Source organism: Salmo salar, chromosome ssa16 (assembly GCF_905237065.1).
Source record: "Salmo salar chromosome ssa16, Ssal_v3.1, whole genome shotgun sequence".
In the NCBI taxonomy this organism is placed as follows: domain Eukaryota; kingdom Metazoa; phylum Chordata; class Actinopteri; order Salmoniformes; family Salmonidae; genus Salmo; species Salmo salar.
In genome coordinates, this window is record NC_059457.1 from 39,724,183 (window position 1) to 39,744,770 (window position 20,588).

At 43.7% G+C, this 20,588-nt stretch overlaps 1 protein-coding gene across 2 annotated transcripts; it reads left to right on the top strand.

The window, feature by feature from the left end:
- The first annotated feature begins 661 nt into the window (after positions 1–661).
- LOC106573571 (mitochondrial import inner membrane translocase subunit TIM44) lies at positions 662–12,205 on the top strand. 2 transcript variants are annotated; one of them, XM_014148718.2, is made up of 12 exons: positions 662–1,593; positions 2,641–2,817; positions 3,033–3,113; positions 3,314–3,463; positions 3,706–3,842; positions 4,079–4,164; positions 8,585–8,677; positions 8,782–9,103; positions 9,318–9,368; positions 9,512–9,601; positions 9,690–9,800; positions 10,806–12,205. In XM_014148718.2, the coding sequence occupies exons 1-8, from the start codon at positions 1,360–1,362 to the stop codon at positions 9,009–9,011; spliced, it is 1,188 nt and encodes a 395-aa protein (XP_014004193.2). In that variant the 5' UTR covers positions 662–1,359; the 3' UTR covers positions 9,012–9,103; positions 9,318–9,368; positions 9,512–9,601; positions 9,690–9,800; positions 10,806–12,205. The 2 variants fall into 2 exon arrangements, with proteins under 2 accessions (XP_014004193.2, XP_014004194.2); XM_014148719.2 differs by having other exon boundaries at positions 8,782–8,906.
- The last annotated feature ends 8,383 nt before the right edge of the window (positions 12,206–20,588 follow it).

Below are 20,588 nucleotides of genomic sequence, written 5' to 3' on the forward strand. Positions count from 1 at the left end.
GAGTTGTGAAGCCTGTCAGAAGACTTTTAGAGTCAATGAGTCAAGTGATTGCTGAGCCGGACAAAAGAGAGCATCTAGCTGCCCTGATTCAAGCCTTATCAACTTTTGTTGAAGTGACAGTACCCCAGTGACACAGAAGCCAGAGGATAGATTAAGGAAATGAGATATACTTTATTAGGGGGTCATAGGTTGTATGTATATGGGCATATTTCTACCTGGCAAAGTCTCTTTGCTGTCCTTCTGGATGACTCTTGGTCAAGGTTACCCCTGTGGAGCAAGAACTCTTACCTTATGTCTTAAAGTTTGCTGACATCAAGAAGGGGTGAGTGTAGTAGAGTTAAAATGGTTATTCCAGCAAACTTCAAATTATTAGAATAGTACACAACGCAGAACAGAACAATCAGGTTGAGGGTCAGTGGCCAAAGCCCGCGAACAGGAATATTCCAAGTTCAGACAGGAGGGGGGAGTCAGATCGCTATGATCGCCAGGAACTTTACTTTTGGTTTCTAATTTTAATTGTTGTGCTACTGGTGATGCCTGTTGATGTTAGGTAGGCAGCTACAGTAGCTGAATGATGTTAACATCTTCGGGTTTTGTTTCATTAAATGTATTTTATTTTATCTGGGTGCTTACGTCACCTACTAACTCCCTGGTACTACCCATAGCTCCCGCTCTCCTCAGTCTGAGAAAACACTGAGAGAGAAAGGTACGGGTAGCAGATTACTCCATTGTAGAAGTCCGTAACGTGAAATAAATAAAACGTCCCAAGGTTAATGCTGTAGATATTGTTATAAGGGAGTGTGAGACTATCGAAACACGTAACTTTCAGAGTTTTATTGTTGTTATTAATATATATTAACCATTTTAACTCTACTACACAATGATGGCTACCCCTGTCAAACTAACCCGGACAACGCTGGGCCAACTGTGCGCCGCTCTATGGGACTCCCAATCATGGCCGGCTGTGATACAGCCTGGAATTGAACCTGGGTCTGTAGTGATGCCTCTACCACTGAGATGCAGTACCTTAGACCGCTGCACCACTCTACACCATTCAGCACATGTGGCAAATTACAGTTGATTGATTTGATTTACCACCACCACTTATTTTTAATTCAGTATAAGGACCAGAGTTGAAAACCCCACTGATACTTGTGCACTACTTATTTATTTATGTTTTCGCTTCTTTTTTTGTGTTGTTGGCTGTGGGCCTGGGTTCTGTTTGTTTGTTTAAATACTTTCACAGGTTTCACCGTCTTCGGTTTCTGTTTAAACTGAGAAATCCGATCCTTAGTTGGTGCTACTGCCACCTCCTGGTCTGGAAATGGTTTTTGAAAAGATAAAGATATTTTTGTAACGATGATGCGTGAATCTACATCTGTAACAAAGTTGGTGCTTTTATCACAAATCGAAGGATGTATTTCTTGCTTACCTGCCACACCACGGAGGTATATGAACAACACAAAGCGTCCATGGCTAAATGGCCCACCTTCAGCCTCCTCCTCCACACACATACACGTCAGAAGGTCATCATCGGAAAAGGTCACATGCAATGCAAGCAAGATGTCAGCTTCCTTGTGTTTGTGTTATCTGGTGAGTTCTTATTAAACATATTTTCCAAGTTGTCTTTTAATCTTCAATAATTAAGGTTACCCATTATTGAAAATAGCGATGAAACACATATATACTCGAAGTGTCGGCTCCACTGCAAAATCCCGAACCAGACTAGCTCGCTAATTTAGCAGCAAGACTTCTCAGAATGGAATGGAATGTCATGCCGGTGTTTGGGGCTTGATTCATAACAGTAGAACATGTGCACCAAGCGAAAGTTTATTGCTGTCATTAAAATAATATTATAATATATATATTTGCACTATTGACACTTGCATACGTATTTCAATAGCATAGACAAATTATATGGATATCGTTTACGTTTTGTACAACAGAGTATGACCAGACTATCTGAAGTGATTATTTTGTAACTCTCTGAAAACTGTTATTTTTGAAAATCATACAATATCTAGCAGGCCAAAGTTAGTTCACAATTGTATCTAGTAGGAGGAAACTGTCCATTTCATAAGCAAGATAGGCGTTGTTGTCTTTAACAGTTTTGTTATCAAAATCTCATGAATTGGCAATATCACTTGTTTTAGGTATGTATTGTATGCCTAACAAAGCATCTTGGCCAATCATAATGTGGCTAGAAAAAAAATGTTTCGTAATGTTTTGAGTTTTTCTTATTGTGCATTTCATCCTCCAGCAATGTGTTAGAAGTTTGCTTGTGTCCAGTCCTTCATATTTGCTCCTACACAACAGACCTCGTGTGTGTATATAGGATATGTGGGTTCCTCACAGGTAACAGTGAATGTTCCGCTTGTGATAATCATGCTAATCATTAATTGTATACAGTTTGAATTGTACCTTCCTTTCTGTTTTACAGTTCATTAAGTTCTTAGTTTTAACATTCAAAGTGCTTAGACAGCGGTGTATCAAATCCGTTTCTGCTTTAGCCAACTTGGCCTTGTCCTGCAATGGTTGAATGTGGTTGAATGCACAATTTGTCAGATAAGACTCAAATAATTTTGGTTATGCAGAAATGTGTTCCTCTCTAACTAATACAATGACCATATCTTGCTCTAGGTGCGGTATGCATCAGACAGGGGAGGTGGCCAAAAAGGCTTCTTTGGGGGGTTCTTAGATAACCTCAAGCAGGAGCTCAGCAAGAACAAGGAGATGAAGGAGAACATCAAGAAGTTTCGCGAGGAGGCCAAAAAGCTGGAAGAATCGGAAGCTCTGAATCAAGCTCGGCGGAAATATGTGAATACTCCAATCAATTGAACAGCTTCATTCCTTTATATTTAGGTCAAAATCTGTGGCCCAGCAAATAATATTGAAGCGCGTGTCACGCGTTGTTTCGTTGTCACATCGGACAAAGGATGTTGTTAGGCAGGTTGGATTGGCCAATTTTTGTGATTTTTTTTTTTTTTTGTCTTCACTATTTATAATTTACGCCATTTCACTTTCTTCCTCAGAAAACCATAGAGTCTGAAACTGTGAAGACATCCGAAGTTCTGAAGAAGAAGTTAGGGACCTTCTCAGAGACTGTGAAAGAGGTACTGTACATGTCTGCTGTAGTCACTGTCATCAGCTTTGATCACTGAACTTGAGTATGGTAAATGTAGTGCTGCATGTTGTCAATTAAATGCCAACATGGACATTAATAACATAAGTAGGCCTTTGCCTTCGTCATGTCAACAGAAAGGGTGTGAGTGTCAGACATAAGAAGTTAATGTTCCTGTGTGTCTGTTTTTAGGGTTTGGAAGAGGTCAGTTGTACAGATATAGGGAAGAAGATCAAGGAAGGAATGGAGGAAGCAGCAAAGACAGCCAAGACATCTGCAGAGTCTGTGTCCAAGAGTGGAGGGAAACTGGGAAAGACTGGTGCCTTCAGAGCAATATCACAGGTGAGACCTAAATAGTCAGGGACAAGGTACAAAAAGGACCAATCCAGCACTTCAAAGTCAAATACCTGGTTTGGTCATTTTCACTGCGTTATAGCAACCACTTGCTCCATTTGTCTTGTCACTGCATAAACCAAGTAAGTCTAATGATCAGGAGGAAATGTGCAGAATCAACCCATTGATTAGGTAGCTCATCATAACAGCCCATGCATTTCCTCTTAAGCCTGCTGTATGTGCTCACACAGGGTGTGGAGAGTGTGAAGAAGGAGATTGATGATCTTAATCAGAGTGGGCCCTACCGGGCCCCCAAGAGACTACGGAAGAGGAGCGACTTTTCATCCAAGGCTGCAGAAAATGAACACAAGGTCTTCGAGGCTAATGAGTACGTGCTGCCAGTCTCCCACTCTTATTCAGTATTGCTAGATCTCTAGATCATTACTCAAGTAGAATTGTGTTCAATAACACAACACATTTTTCAGTGCCCAAATTGCACCTTTGGGTGTAATTTGGATAGACAGCCACAGTGAAATGCAGTTCTAGTCTAGATAACTGTTTACTTTCTGCTGTACTATGTCTGGTGGCATGTGCGTGAGCACTGAGCAGTGATCTGTTTTCAAGGGAGGCCATGGGAGTGGTGCTGCACAGGGACTCTAAGTGGTACGCACAGTGGAAGGACTTCAAGGACAACAACATGGTCTTCAACAGTGAGCCTGTCTCTATCACAGTTGTATTTTTTTCACCTGTCTGGTGTCTTTAGTTTTCATTGACGTCTCTAACTATCACCCTTCTGAATCATAATGTAGGATGATATATTAGGATGAATACAGAGCTATTCCTTTAAAATATACTCATAGGCCAGTTTATTAGGTACACCACCTGTTCACGAAAATGTACAGCGATGCAAACGTGTCACCTTTCAGTGAAATTCGCCACGTTTGTAGGAATACTGGCTGTATCCAAGGCTCAGACAATCGTTTACGTAACAACAGAATTCAGCGCAGCACATGACTGAAGAAAGAAGAGGCAACCAACTTAATAGTTACAGCATCAGCGCACACTCTGGAAAGGCAGCTGGCCAGTTACAGCAGCGCGTCCCCTGAACGATAGCGAAGTGGTAACGTTAGGTGAGAAGCCTGACCACACAGACGGGAGTGAGTGCAAAAAAAAGTTACCTTTTTGGCCCTGACCAGTTTACATTCAGGGATGTATCGCTCCTACAAACAGTGAGTCACGTGGACGTGGCTTGCTATATAAAGCAGGCAGACGGGCATAGGCATTCAGTTACTGTTCGATTGAACTTTAGAATGGGTAAAACTAGTGACGTAAGCGACTTTGGGTGTGGAATGATTGTCAGTATCTTAGAAACGGCTGGGCTTTTCACGTACAACAGTGTCTAGAGTTTCCATTGAATGGTGTGACAATGGGGCCACAAACAGACAAATAACGGTGCAGTACAACAGTGGTGTGCAGAATGGCATCTCGAGTTCTTGTCATGGATGGGCTATTTTAGCAGACGACCACACCAGGTTCCACTCCTATCAGATAAAAACAAGAAGAAGCGGCTCCATTGGGCACACGATCACCAACACTGGACAATTGAGGAGTGGAAACACATTGCCTGGTCTGAATAAATCCTGGTTCCTGCAGCTGCGTGATGCCAGCGCGTCAGCATGGACCAACATTCCTGTGGAAGTTTCCGACTTGTAGAATCCATGCCCAGAAGCATTCGGGCTGTTCTGGAGGCAAAGGGGGGTCCGACCGGGTACTAGATGGAGGTGTCAATTGGCTGGTGAGCTTTTATCAAAACATTTTGTATGAATGTCTGACGCTGTAATATGTTTGTCCAGTAGATGGGGCTAAGTTCAAGTGTAAAACTACCAATCAGTGATTAAGTGCTGTGACTTAGGCTCTGTGGGAACCATGCCCATATACAGTGGCTTGTTGCTCTGAGGTGCAGGTGCGTTTGTAAACTTGACCACGTGTCGTTTACTTTTGACTATAAAGATACATTTTTGTTCATTGCCAAATTCAAACTATCGTCATGGTTGCCGGTCAGAAACGTCCCAGTCTCCAAAATCACAGTATTTAAGGGATCTAAACGTAGCCCTGGTGTAGTTTGTGGGGTGTGCAGTAAGGTGTATATGGGGAAAAACCCTCTGCTAGCTGACTGACTGCTGTATCAGTCTGAACACTGTCCTGCTCCTATTAACCTTGTTCATCTTAGAGCTAATGGTCCCATTACTAACGAGCAGCAGGTAATGGGAGGCCAGGGACTACCTGGGAGGCCATGGACTACGTAGGAATAAGGTATGAGAGGCTGGGGACTAGCTGCCTTAAACTGTGTTTCTGTCTTAGGTTTACACCAGTCATCCTCAATAGGTGGACAACGGAACGGGAACAATATGGGCTTGTGCAGGCCAGTCAAGTTCTTCCATACCGATCTCGACAAATGTATTTCTGTATGGACCTCGCTTTGTGCAGGGGAGCATTGTCATGCTGAAACATGAAAGGGCCTTTCCCAAACTTGCAACAAAGTTGGAAGAACAGAGTCATCTAGAATGTCAATGTATGCTGTAGCGTTAAGATTCCCCTTCACCCGAACCATGAAAAACAGCCCCAGACCATTATTCCTCCTCAACCAAACTTTACAGTTGGCACTATGCATTCGGGCAGGTAGCGTTTTCCTGGCATCCACCAAACCCAGATTTGTCTTTCAGACTGCCAGATGGTGAAGAGTAATTCATCACTCCAGAGAACGCGTTTCCACTGCTCCAGAGTCCAATGGCGGCAAGCTTTACACTACTCCTGCTGACACTTGGCATTGCGCATGGTAATCTTAGGCTTGTTTGAGGCTGCTCGGCCATAGAAAACAATTTTATGAAGCTCCCCACGAACAGTTCTTGTGCTGACGTTGCTTCCAGAGGCAGTTTGGAACTCGGTAGTGAGTGTTGCAACTGGTGCTTCAGTACTCAGCGGTCCTGTTCTGTGAGCTTGTGTGGCCTACCACTTCCCGGCTGAGCTGTCGTTGCTCCTAGATGTTTCCACTTCACAATAACAGCACTTACAGTTGACCAGAGCAGCTCTAGCAGGGTAGAAATTTAACGAACTGACTTGTTGGAAAAGTGGCATCCTATGACAGTGCCACGTTGAAAGTCACTGAACTTCAGTAATGCCATTTTACTGCCAATGTTTGTCAATGGAGACTGTGTGCTTGATTTTATACTCCTGTCAGCAACAGGTGTGGGTGAAATAGCCGAGTTCACTCATTTTAAGGGGTGTCCTCTTACTTTTGTGTATATATCAGTACCTGTCAAAAGTTTGGACACACCTACTCATTCTAGGGTTTTTCTTTATTTTTACTATTTTGTACATTGTAGAATAATAGTGAAGACATCAAAACTATGAAATAATACATATGGAATCATGTCGTAACCAAGAAAGTGTTAAAGAAATCAAGATATATGTTAGTCCCCTGGTATGTATTTCAATTAACAGGTGTGCCTTGTTCATTTGTGGAATTTCTTTCCTTAATGTGTTTGAGCCAAATCAGTTGGGGTGGTATACAGAAATTTGGTAAAAGACCAAGTCCATATTATGCAAGAATGGCTCAAATAAGCAAAGAGAAACGACAGTCCATCATTAATTTAAGACATGAAGGTCAGTCAATCTGGAACATTTTATGAACTTTGAAAGTTTCTTCCAGTGCAGTCGCAAAAACCATCAAGCGCTATGATGAAACTGGCTTTCATGAGGACCGCCACAGGAATGGAAGACCCAGAAATACCTCTGCTGCAGAGGATAAGTTCATTAGAGTTACCAGCCTCAAAAAATAAATGCTTCACAGAGTTCATGTAAAAGACACATCTCAACATCAACTGTTCAGAGGAGACTGTGTGAATCAGGCCTTCGTGGTCAATTTGCAGCAAAGAAACTACTACTAAAGGACACGAAGAAGAGACTTGCTTGGGGCAAGAAACACGAACAATGGACATTCGACTGGTGGAAATCTGTCCTTTTGGTCTAATGAGTCCAAATTTGAGATTTTTGGTTCCAATCGCCGTGTCTTTGTGAGACACAGAGTAGGTGAACGGATGATCTCTGCTTGTATGGTTCCCACCGTGAAGCATGGAGGAGGTGTGATTGATGGTGCTTTGCTGGTGACACTGTCAGTGATTTTATTTAGAATTCAAGGCGATACACCATCACATCTGGTTTGACCTTAGTCCCACTATCATTCGTTTTTCAACAGGATAATGACCCTACACACCTCCACGCTATATACTCGCTATTTGACCAAGGAGAGTGATGGAGTGCCGCATCAGATGGCCTGGCCTCCACAATCACCCGACCTCAATCCAATTTGGGATGAGTTGGACCGCAGAGTGAAGGAAAAGCAGCCAACAAGTGCTCAGCATATGTGGGAACACCTTCAAGACTGTTGGAAAAACATTCCAGATGATGCTGGTGTAGAGAAGTCAAAAGGCAAAGGGTGGCTACTTTGAAGAATCTCATATTAAAATATATTTAACACATTTTTGGTTACTACATGATTCCATATGTGTTATTTCATAGTTTTGATGTCTTCCCTAATTATATTACAAAGTAAAAATAAGGAAACCTACTCATTCAAGGGTTTGTGTCCAACCTTTTGACTGGTACTGTGTGTGTATATGTATATATGTTTTTATATTTTTGTTTAGTGTAGTATTTGAATACTCAATTTCTTGTTCCATGTATAAGGCTACAGTGTAAACCAGACACTAGCCTTATACATGGAACAAGCAATTGAGTATTACCAAAGAAACAGCGCTGACAAAATGTTTCTGACTGGTGAAAAGGAGCTATGAATGATATACAGTAATGACATTGTGAAAAGTCAATAGAAATGCTGTGGTATTGACTTCCTTTCCTTTTGTAGCATCAGTCACAACCGAGTCATCAATCGCAGAGCTATGGTGTACATTGACCCACAGCTCAGTCCCCATGTTTGATCCATATGATCCAACTCGCTGTCCTGGCTTTGGGAAAATACTGTACATATGCTGAGTCCAACCCCACCCTGTAACCCTGTGTGTGATGTTGATGCACTGTGACTAAATGACTCACTCTGCCCTCTCTTCCCAGGGTTCTTTGAGATGAAGATGAAGTATGATGAAAGCGAGAATGCCCTCATCAGAGCGTCTCGTGCCGTCACAGATAAAATGACCGACGTCCTAGGTAACCTATTCACTTCTCCATACCACCAACCCCAATCACATCAGCCTTTGGTAGGTGGGCTCTGTCTTTTGTTCTTGTCTAACTTTGTTTGTGTGTCTGGTCAGGTGGGCTCTTCTCCAAGACAGAGATGTCAGAGGTGCTGACAGAGATTCTGAAGGTGGACCCATTGTTCGACAAGGATGTCTTCCTCAAGCAGTGTGAATTTGCCATCATACCCAATGTACAGGAGGTGAAGAAAGATATTTCCTCTGACATTGGTGTGGTACAAATCGTGATGAAGGTATACAGGAAGAACACAGGTTGTTCTTTTCGAGCTGAAGACACTTGGGAATGAACCCTTCCGTGTATGTCACTGCAGTTAGAGACACCAGATACATTTTTCGGTCTGCGACCTTCAACATTAGTCTCAAGTCTCACTTAAATCAGGTGAATATCCAGATGAATTGTAAAATCAATGGAGCACTTTCTTCACTGTCCAGATACATTTTATTGCTATTTTTGTCTATCTGCAGTGTCTCATGAGGTGTGGATATCACCGTACCTACTTGCCTTACCTCTCTCTCTGTCTCTCTCTGTGTGTCTGTCTCTCTCTGTGTGTCTGTCTCTCTCTGTGTGTCTGTCTCTCTGTGTGTGTCTGTAGGCCATGATCCGAGGGGAGCTTGAGGTGCTGAAGGACTGGTGTTATGAAGCCGTAAGCACTTTTATTGACCAATGGATCGGCTAGTCATTTGTACACCAGCAGAAGATGAATCGATTATTTTGAAGTACTGTAAATGGTGACCTGTACATTTTTTCCTGCCGTTGCTGTTTGCCACACATCTGTCTTGTTCATAGACGTACAGCCAGCTGGCCCACCCCATCCAATAGGCCAAGGCTATGGGCCTGCAGTTCCACTCTAAGATCCTGGACATAGACAACATTGTTGTGAGTTAATCTTTTGCAATAAACACTTCCTGTTATTGGTTTATGGGATGTTCTTTTCTAATAGTGTCTTTTTATGGTGTGTTCTCAGCTGGCCATGGGGAAGATGATGGAGCAGGGCCCGGTGCTGATCATCACCTTCCAGGCCCAGCTGGTCATGGTGATCCGCAACACTAAAGGCGACGTCATAGAAGGAGACCCTGTGAGTAGAATACACCCGCCATCTCTACGCTGGAAATAAGGATTACATTGTAAAAGTATTAAAACAGGGATGTTTTTGTCTCTTAGCTTGTCTAATCAGGCAAGGCAATGTTTCAGACCCGGGGTGCATTTCAATAGTCTAAAGTGGCTTCCTCCCCTCGTCTTTCAATGGCGCCCTGCTGACTGTCATCCAGGCTCCACATGAAAGCATCCAGGGCCCGTTAGAACCTTCGTAGGAGCATCGTTAAATCTCTGAGCTGTTTCCCAAAACCATCACTATTAACGATGCACTTGAATACATTCATAATCTAACACCTGCCTCAGACTACACGTAGAACAGCTAAGTGCGTTGTTAGATGCTTTTTTTGTTGCCCTCCGGCGTCACTTTATACACAGAAGATCTCCGCTAAACATAGAAACACATGGTTCATCTGTCTCTCTGTGACCACCAATAACCTCAGAACTAAGTTGACTACAGATAAAGTTACCAATGTCTTGGCAATTGATACAAACAAGCGATGTATAAAAAGATGCTTCAAATGAAAACTGAGATGACTGCATTAAAATAAACAGTAGGCTATAGGCCTTTTACAATCATATTGAAATGCATTTTAATGGTCAAGATATTTTGCTACTTGTCTGTATTTTGTCTCTATACACTGAGTATACCAAACATTAGGAACATCTTCCTAATAATGGATGGGCAGCCGCAGGAAGCTGGCGCTCCCTCAGTCTGGTGCAGGGCACTGCTAGGGGATTTATGAAGGCTGGGCTGTTATGTCCTGTACTGTTGATGACGCAACTTTTGTTGCCCTTTGTCTCTGGGCTGAGAGACAACAGGCTAGCCAGGGTGGTACAGTGTACACTTTGTCTCTGGGCTGAGAGAGAACAGGCTAGCCAGGGTGGTACAGTGTACACTTTCGACACACGTTCCAAAGGATTCAAAATGGATTTCATTTGTGCAATTTGCCAATACCTCTGATCGTCATTATGTGTTTGCCAACAGGACCAGGGGCTGAGGATGATGTACGTATGGGCCCTGTGTCGAGACCAGGAGGAGCTCAACCCTTATGCAGCCTGGAGACTCCTGGACATCTCTGCCTCCAGCACTGAACAGATCCTCTGATAGGCCCACACACACGGCTGGAAGACCGAGGAGGGGAGGCGGGCTGGACAGGGGAACATGGAATTACCACAGGGACATGAACAAGCAGTGCTAGCCCTGTCAGCAACCCAGCGATCTCCTCCCCTAACATTGCTTTGGGTGGCCCGCTGTGGACTGCCTCGTCTGGCTGCCCCTCATGGACCAGACTGGTGGTGTTCACAGACCAGGATAGAGGAGACCCAGACTGGATGGACCTGTGCTCCCACTAGGTGACAGTGGAGGCAGTAGACCACTCAAGCAGTGTCTGGCTGTCTCACACCATGGTTTGATAAGTTGATACTGTCCTCCTCTCCTAGACTTCATTATGTTCACTAGAGGATGAAGTGAAGGGTGTCTTTAATGCCTTTGTCGAATCCCTTCCCAGTTTGGGGAGGACATCTTGGATGCCATGTGGTCCGCCAATGCCCGAGACCAGGGATGGACAACTTTGGTGGGGGCCACAGAAAATCTGAACTCCTCATGAACTCCTCAAGTCTACGTACCCACATCTATACCCACACATAAAGTCAGAGCCAGTTAATTACCTGCAATTCTACACATTTTGCCATTGGGCGAGATACATTTTTTAATGATATCTGAGTGAGTGACTAACAAAATCAATGGGGGCATCCCCAGTCGGTAGATAGTCTATCGCCCAGCTATGTAAACACATTTACCAATCCAAAAACTGTTAGGTAAGATGGGCTAATTGAGTTACTGTCTGAGATAGCAAGAGAAACCACTGCTGCACAACCAAATGTTGAAATTGCACTTTGTGTATTGTACCATTTTAACTATCAACAGTAAATTGAGACCCACGACTGAGTTCCCTAAAAAAAAATGTTTATTTATATATCTACTCATTCGAGGGTTTTTCTTTATTTTGACTATTTTCTACATTGTAAAACTATGAAATAACACACATGGAATCATGTACATTTTTTACATTTTAGTCATTTAACAGACGCTCTTATCCAGAGCGACTTACAGTAGTGAATGCATACATTTCATACATTTTTTTGTACTGGCCCCCCGTGCGAATCGAACCCACAACCCTGGCGTTGCACACACCATGCTGGCGTTGCAAACACCATGCTCTACCAACTGAGCCACAGGGAAGGCCAATAACCAAAGAATATATTTTGGATTTTTCAAAGTAGCCACCCTTTGCCTTGATGACAGCTTTGCACACTCTTGGCATTCTCTCAAGCAGCTTCATCTGGAATGCTTTTCCAACATTCTTGAAGGAGTTCCCACATACGCTGAGCATTTGTTGGCTAATTTTCCTTCACTCTGCGGTCCAACTCATCCCAAACCATTTCATTTGGGTTGAGGTCAGGTGATTGTGCAGGCCAGGTTATCTGATGCAGCACTCCACTCTCCTTCTTGGTCAAATAGCCCTTACATAGCCTGGAGGTGTGTTTTGGGTCATTGTCCTATTGAAAAACAAATCAAAGTCCCACTAAGCGCAAACCATCGCTGCAGAATGCTGTGGTAGCCATGCTGATTAAGTGTTCCTTGAATTCTAAATAAATCACCAGCAAAGCACCATCATACCACCACCTCCATGCTTCATGGTTGGAACCACACATGCAGAGATCATCCGTTTACCTACTCTGCGTCTCACAAAGACACGGCGGGTGGAACCAAAAATCTCAAATTTGGACTCATCAGCCATCCACCGGTCTAATGTCCATTGCTCGTGTTTCTTGGACCAAGCAAGCCTCTTCTTATTTATGTCTTTTAGTAGTGGTTTCTTTGCTACAAATTGACCATGAAGGCCTGATTCAGGGTCTCCTCTGAACAGCTGATGTTGAGATGTCTGTTACTTGAACTCTGAAGCATTTATTTGGGCTGCAATTTCAGAGGGCTGGTAACTAATGAACTTATCCTCTGCAGCAGAGGTAACTCTGGGTCTTTCCTGTGGCGGTCCTCATGAGAACCAGTCTCATCATAGCGCTTGATGGTTTTTGCGACTGCACTTGAAGAAACCTTCAAAGTTCTTGAAATGTTCCATATTGTCTGACCTTCATGTCGTAAAGTAATGATGGACTGTCGTTTCTTTTTGCTTATTTGAGCTGTTCTTGCCATAATATGGACTTGGTCTTTTACCAAATAGGGATATCTTTTGTATACCACCCCTACCTTGTCACAACACAACTGATTGGCTCAAATGCATTATGAAAGGAAAGAAATTCCACAAATTCATTTAACAAGGCACACCTGTTAATTAAAATGCATTCCAGGTGACTACCTCCATGAAGCTGTTTGACAGAATGCCAAGAGCGTGCAAAGCTGTCAAGGTGGCTACTTTGAAGAATCTCAAATATAATATATATTGATTTGTTTAACACTTTTTTTGGTTACTACATGATTCCATATGTGTTATTTCATAGTTTGTCGTCGCTATTATTCTACAATGTAGAAAATAGTAAAAATGGAAAAACCCTTGAATGAGTAGGTGTGTCCAAACTTTTGAATGGTGTGTGTTTGTGTGTGATTTATTTTTTATCAAATCAATGTAAACACAACATGCAATAATTTTGATGATTTTACTGTGCTACAGTTCATAAGTCATTTTAAATAAATTCATTAGGCCCTAATCTATGGATTTCACATGACTTCGCAGGGGCGCAGCCTGGGAGGGAAGGGGCCCACCCACTGGGGAGCCAGGCCCAGCTAATCAGAATTAGTTTTTCCCCACAAAAGGGCTTTAAATTACAAACAAATACTCCTCAGTTTCATCAGCTGTAGGGGTGGCTGGTCTCAAACGATCCCGCTGGTGAAAAAGCTGGTTAGACGTACTGCCAAATTCTCTAAATGAAGTTGGAGGCTGCTTATGTCAGAGAAATGTACCGTAATTTCCAGACTATTGAGCGCACCTGAATATAAGCCGCACCCACTGAATTTAAAAATAAATATTATTTTGAACATAAATAAGCCGCACATGTCTATAAGCCGCAGGTGCCTACCAGTACATTGAAACAAATTAACTTTACACAGGCTTTAACAAAACACGGCTTGCAACAAAAAATAAAAAAATTAGCAGTAAGCTTTAGTTGTCTTTTTGCACTGAGTCAATTCCTCACGCTGCTGTTTCCAATGTCTTATCGACTCATTAAGACCAAGCTCCCGTGCAGCAGCTCTATTTCCTTTTCCAACAGCCAGATCAATTGCCTTCAACTTGAAAGCTGCATCATATGCATTTCTGACTACCGTAATCAGAATGATGGGAAGTTTGAGAGCGCTCGATTTAATCTAAACCGTAAACAAAAAGGTTGTTTGACCTTAACCCATTCGGCAATTTCATTGGTCTAATGAAAGCTTCATGCCGCCAAAAAACTGAGCACGTCACAGAATGTGTTTTTTTGTTGAGAAAATAAATTTGAAAGCGGGAAAAATCCATATATTAGCCGCGTCATTGTTTAAGCCGCGAGGTTCAAAGCGTGGGAAAAAAGTTGCGGCTTATAGTCCGGAAATTACGGTACATAAAATTCTGGCAACACCTCTGGTGGACATTCCTGCAGTTATTATGCCATTTGCATGCTCCCTTAAAATGTGATACATCTGTGGTATTGTGTTGTATGAAAACTGCCCATTTTAGAGTGGCTGTTTTATTGTTCACAGCACAAGGTACACCTGTGTAATGATCATGCCATTTTAATCAGCTTCTTGATATGCCACACCTGCCAGGTGAATGGATTATCTTGGCAAATGAGAAATGCTCACTAACAGGGATGTTAACAAATTGATGCTCAAAGTTGGGGGGAGAAGCTTTTTGTGCTTATGGAAAATATCTGGGATCTTTTATTTCAGCTCATGAAACATGGGACCAACATGTAGCGTTTATTTTATTTCAGATATTCTATCGTTTGGAAATTGATCCGCAGGCCTACAAATGTATCCGCGGCTCGCCAGTTGGCCACCCCTGCCATAAACCCACATTTGTATGATAGCCCAGTCTAATTGTTGAATTTAATCTATTTATTATGAAGGGAAACAATTACGCTGCACTGCTTAACAGCCCTATCACAGTGGTGCCATGCACACAGGCCTAGTCAGATCTCTGGAGGCAGATGTTTATGTACATGTGGATCATGCACACAGGCCTAGTCAGATCTCTGGAGGCAGATGTTTATGTACATGTGGATCATGCACACAGGCCTAGTCAGATCTCTGGAGGCAGATGTTTATGTACATGTGGATCATGCACACAGGCCTAGTCAGATCTCTGGAGGCAGATGTTTATGTACATGTGGATCATGCACACAGGCCTAGTCAGATCTCTGGAGGCAGATGTTTATGTACATGTGGATCATGCACACAGGCCTAGTCAGATCTCTGGAGGCAGATGTTTATGTACATGTGGATCATGCACACAGGCCTAGTCAGATCTCTGGAGGCAGATGTTTATGTACATGTGGATCTTCCACTGTTCTGACAAGCTCATTTTATGGTGATTTTCTGTTACACCACCCCCCCCCCCCCCCTCCACAGTTGAGACTTGCCAAAAGGAGTCTCAACTTAAGAATAATTATGTCTGAATTCCATCCATGATGTATTTGTACATAGAAAACAAATCATAATGGCAAACTTCTTGTTTTGTCTTAAGGTTCTACTGCAGTCATTTGAGTGTCAACCTGCGTAGATTATAAAACTTTACACTGCTGTGGTTAAGTCATATTTTATTCACTAACAGTATTCTTGTTTTTCTCCCAAAAACTGGTGTCCCAAGTTGTCCTCTCCTGTCCTAAGGTGAGAGCCTGACTGACTACACACCGCGCTACGATAGGAGGCGTTACCATGTCTGATGTCACACATTACCTCCGTGAGGGTGGACAGCACAGCGAGTAGAATATAGAGAAGCAGGGCCTGCTGATGACAATGTGTACATGTGGATGCTCCCAGCTCTGATGCACCAGGATTGATTACCCGGGCCTTTGGAACGTGAGGGAAGCCTGATGAACAAGTCCACCTCCTGCCTGTAGAGTCACCCGCACTATTCCAGGGCTGTCTGCGATAATGGATCCCCCAGGAGGTTGTAGCTCCCTACTGGGCTGCCCATCGGTCACACTGCACCCCCACTTTACAGCCAGTGGAGGGGGGGTGGGGGGTGGTGGTCTATCACACACAGTCCACCAAGAGGCAAAAACGCATCCAGACCACCCCAGGAGAATTCCCCACAGACCACCCCAGGAGAATTCCCCACAGACCACCCCAGGAGAATTCCCCACAGACCACCCCAGGAGAATTCCCCACAGACCACCCCAGAGAATTCCCCACAGACTATGGCAGTCAGAGAAAAGTCAGCCACAAACACATTGACCTGGAGAGGACCTGACATACAAATGCATATGAATACTATTACTCATGGCTATGTAAGCAGCCTTTACAAACAAACACACAATTGGCAGGGATTTTTAGACATGCCAGCTGAGGTCTGCTTTAACACATACACCTTGCCCTGCCAAGACCCAGAGAGACCCAGAGAGAGGGAGTTCTCCCTCGTTGGACTGATAAGTGCTGAGACACAATCAGCCTGACACGCTGGCTGGCAGGTGGGCTGTGACATGCACTAAGTGACAGATGCTCAATAAGGAAACCTCCTACCTAGAGGATTTATTGACCTGTGAGACACATACATGCACACACACACCACTCTAAACCTCACACATTTAATGTTTTAGAGCTTTAAAAGACTTCCACTACCAAGTCCTCATAAAGGAACCTTGTTTTTCCCCTCATGTACTGTAAAGTACCCTGAGAACACATTACGTTTCCACTGAATGCTGTGCATGACTGAATTGTTGAGATTGTGTAGGTTGGCTGGTATTTTCCCTTACGGTAAACTTCCATAGTTGAGTGCCATCAAACTAGTATTCATTTCTAATATGGGTGATTGTTAATGGTACAATGGATGGCTACAACAATCAAACCAGTAGTAGTAGTAGTTTTTAAAGGCTCATAAAAAACAACTGTGGTGCACGTTAATGATGTGGTGCACACAACTGTGGTGCACATTAATGGTCCCGTGTGGCTCAGTTGGTAGAGCATGGTGTTTGCAATGCCAGGGTTGTGGGTTCGATTCCCACGGGGGACCAGTACAGAGAAAAACATGTATGAAATGTATGCATTCACTACTGTAAGTCGCTCTGGATAAGAGCGTCTGCTAAATGACTAAAATGTAAAAATGTAATAAATGTATCATTCTATTTGGTGTTATTGCATCAGTTCTGCCAAGTTATTGGATTTTTCTCAAGTGGGGGTGTGTGTTGCAGTGGGGCACTGTGCCATTATTAGTGTATGTGTGTAACAGTCATGGTAAAGGTCAGGAGGTGTCCAGGGGAGAGAGTGTTCGAGACAGGGCTGTTGATCTGTGTGTCTCGAGTGGACCACACTTCTGAGTGAACCATGGCCTAACTGAAGTACTTCTCAGAGAGAGTGAGTGTGCGGGCTTACGTGTGCCGAGTGGCTGTGTGCCGAATGGAGTACAGTAACAAGGCAGTGTGCCGAATGAAGTACAGTAACAAGGCTGTGTGCTGAATGGAGTACAGTAACAAGGCTGTGTGCCGAATGGAGTACAGTAACAAGGCTGTGTGCCGAATGGAGTACAGTAACAAGGCTGTGTGCCGAATGGAGTACAGTAACAAGGCTGTGTGCTGAATGGAGTACAGTAACAAGGCAGTGTGCCAAATGGAGTACAGTAACAAGGCAGTGTGCCGAATGGAGTACAGTAACAAGGCAGTGTGCTGAATGGAGTACAGTAACAAGGCAGTGTGCTGAATGGAGTACAGTAACAAGGCAGTGTGCCAAATGGAGTACAGTAACAAGGCAGTGTGCCGAATGGAGTACAGTAACAAGGCAGTGTGCTGAATGGAGTACAGTAACAAGGCAGTGTGCTGAATGGAGTACAGTAACAAGGCAGTGTGCCAAATGGAGTACAGTAACAAGGCAGTGTGCCGAATGGAGTACAGTAACAAGGCAGTGTGCTGAATGGAGTACAGTAACAAGGCAGTGTGCCGAATGGAGTACAGTAACAAGGCTGTGTGCTGAATGGAGTACAGTAACAAGGCAGTGTGCTGAATGGAGTACAGTAACAAGGCTGTGTGCTGAATGGAGTACAGTAACAAGGCAGTGTGCTGAATGGAGTACAGTAACAAGGCAGTGTGCTGAATGGAGTACAGTAACAAGGCAGTGTGCTGAATGGAGTACAGTAACAAGGCAGTGTGCTGAATGGAGTACAGTAACAAGGCTGTGTGCTGAATGGAGTACAGTAACAAGGCAGTGTGCTGAATGGAGTACAGTAACAAGGCAGTGTGCTGAATGGAGTACAGTAACAAGGCAGTGTGCTGAATGGAGTACAGTAACAAGGCAGTGTGCTGAATGGAGTACAGTAACAAGGCAGTGTGCTGAATGGAGTACAGTAACAAGGCAGTGTGCTGAATGGAGTACAGTAACAAGGCAGTGTGCTGAATGGAGTACAGTAACAAGGCAGTGTGCTGTACACCGAAGTTATCTCCCTCTCACTGTGTTTGTTATTCCCCAGAGTCAACAGGTTCAGTGTCTCGTTAATCCCCTGGTCTTACTGGGTATTGTTCTGTAATACACCGTCAAGGTTAAATCACACTTTTAATACTTTACTATGCAGTGGAATTAGCTTGGTCTTGAGAGTATTATAATCAATGTTCCTCTGCAACTTTCACATTTCTGGGGGGATATTGCTTTTTCTTAAAAGGTTATCTTTTCCGAAAGCTTCTGTTATTGCTGTAGTGAGTGATGATGTCCATGACCTTCCAGCTTAGATCGCTACATTTCTTCCTCAAATTAACTCCAATCATAGCCATATCTCATTTTCATACCTCTTTTCTCCCACAGCATAAGCCGTCTATCAGATGTGCGGAAAAACCAACGTGGGCACGTGTCATGAATATATCTACCACTAATCGAATAGAGGCCATTTTTTATTTTATTTTTTCTGATGATTTATTTAGCATTGGAGATGAGGGGCTGGGATGGTGTGTCATAGTAATGTGTTAGGACTGTGCTCTGACCACTCTCCTCTCTGTCCCTGCACAACTCGACGGAGAGGCGAAGGGTACAGGGGACTGTGCCGGGACTCACAGCCCACACGTTAGTGTCACATCTGTGGGTATTTGCAGTTTGTGGCCGCTGACAGGCGCTCTTTGGGCCTGCAGACAATGGGCTTATAAACACTGCTTCAGGTCGCCTGGGGCCGACGAAGAGGGCGAGAAGAGCCAAGAGGAGGCACAACCTTTCCTCGCTCTCCTAGCGCGGCTCCCTCCACAAATGTAATCACCCTTCCACCCTCCACACACACTCCTCTAATTGTGAGGGTGGATTCTTTACGGGAATCTATGATTCTGCTGTGTAAGAGGAAAAGGATGGCAAACCCTGTTTGAATCGATCGTAGAGCTTCTCCTTCCCCCCCAAGCCTCCTTTGGTGCTGTATAGGGCGGCCATTTGTCAGAAGATTTAGTGGCCAGTCATATCTGCCTTTGTCGGGAGGAGGGAGGGAGACAGGGATCATTTCTATAAAAGTACAAAAGGATCCGGGCTGTAAATACAACTTCCTGTCTCAACCACTCACCAATGGCTTCATAATGAGGCCCCAGACAGCGTACCTGGGATTAGTGTATATATATTGCACACCGCATACTGTCTGTATAAGTTAGTGTATGACTGACAAAGTAATGGGTTAGTGATTGAAATCAAGGATGTATTTCTCTTTCAGTATGTAAATTGAGTTCCATTGAAAAGTGAGCGACCACACAGACTAATGGAATGGATGGTCTTTGAGTAAAAGGAGAAGTAGTGAAGATAACAGCTGAGAGAAGAGAAGCCCTGTCTGTGTTGGGGGCTGCCATAGTATAGAAATTATTGTTATAACAGAGAACCATACACAAGGTGTGTATATATATATATATATATGTATATACTCCCCTCCCAACACCTATGCTGCTGCTCTGACAGACTCACCTCAGACTTGTGGTTGGGGCCCCTCTCCCCTTCCCTCAAGCGATTGTTTGCTCTGGTCTAGCGACAGTTAATCCATAAAGTAAATCAGAGCATGGAGTGGGCCACAGGGCAGTCCTGCTTTCAACGCCCTATCAATAACCGTAATGATGATGAAGGTCCTATTGGATTTAGATTTTGACTTGATTAGCTTCTTGCTGCATGCTTCTTGCCTGGATGGTGTCTCAGAACAGCCAAGGGGAGAACAAAACTGTAGCTGTTACTACAATTTCAAATATCATGAAAATGTCTACATTTCAGATGTTTCAAAAACATTGTTCTGTTATTAGTAGTTTTACTATATGATTGTTGGGTTCAATGAGACAATTTTGCTTACATTGTCCTGCTTAGAGGGGGGCAACGGTCGGTTGAGTATCGTGCGCGACTTCCGGAGGTAGTGTTCAAGACGTGAGAAATACACAGGTTTACATTACAGTAATATCTCTTGAGAATCGATACCTCTCGAACGAGAATAGACCCTAAGTTTCCTCACCACCCAGACGTTCTATCAGTTATTACAAAAACCCACTGAATCGCAACAGGGTAGGCCATCGACACCACCAGGCATTCATCACAATGCGGAAGCAGATAGAAGGCAACTCGGGTCAGGAG

Coding starts and splice junctions, on each gene's coding strand:
- LOC106573571 (XM_014148718.2), top strand. CDS start 1,360: ATGATGCGTGAATCTACATCTGTAACAAAGTTGGTGCTTTTATCACAA. Junction 3,843..4,078: donor AAGGTCTTCGAGGCTAATGA/GTACGTGCTGCC, acceptor TCTGTTTTCAAG/GGAGGCCATGGGAGTGGTGC. Junction 8,678..8,781: donor TAAAATGACCGACGTCCTAG/GTAACCTATTCA, acceptor GTGTCTGGTCAG/GTGGGCTCTTCTCCAAGACA.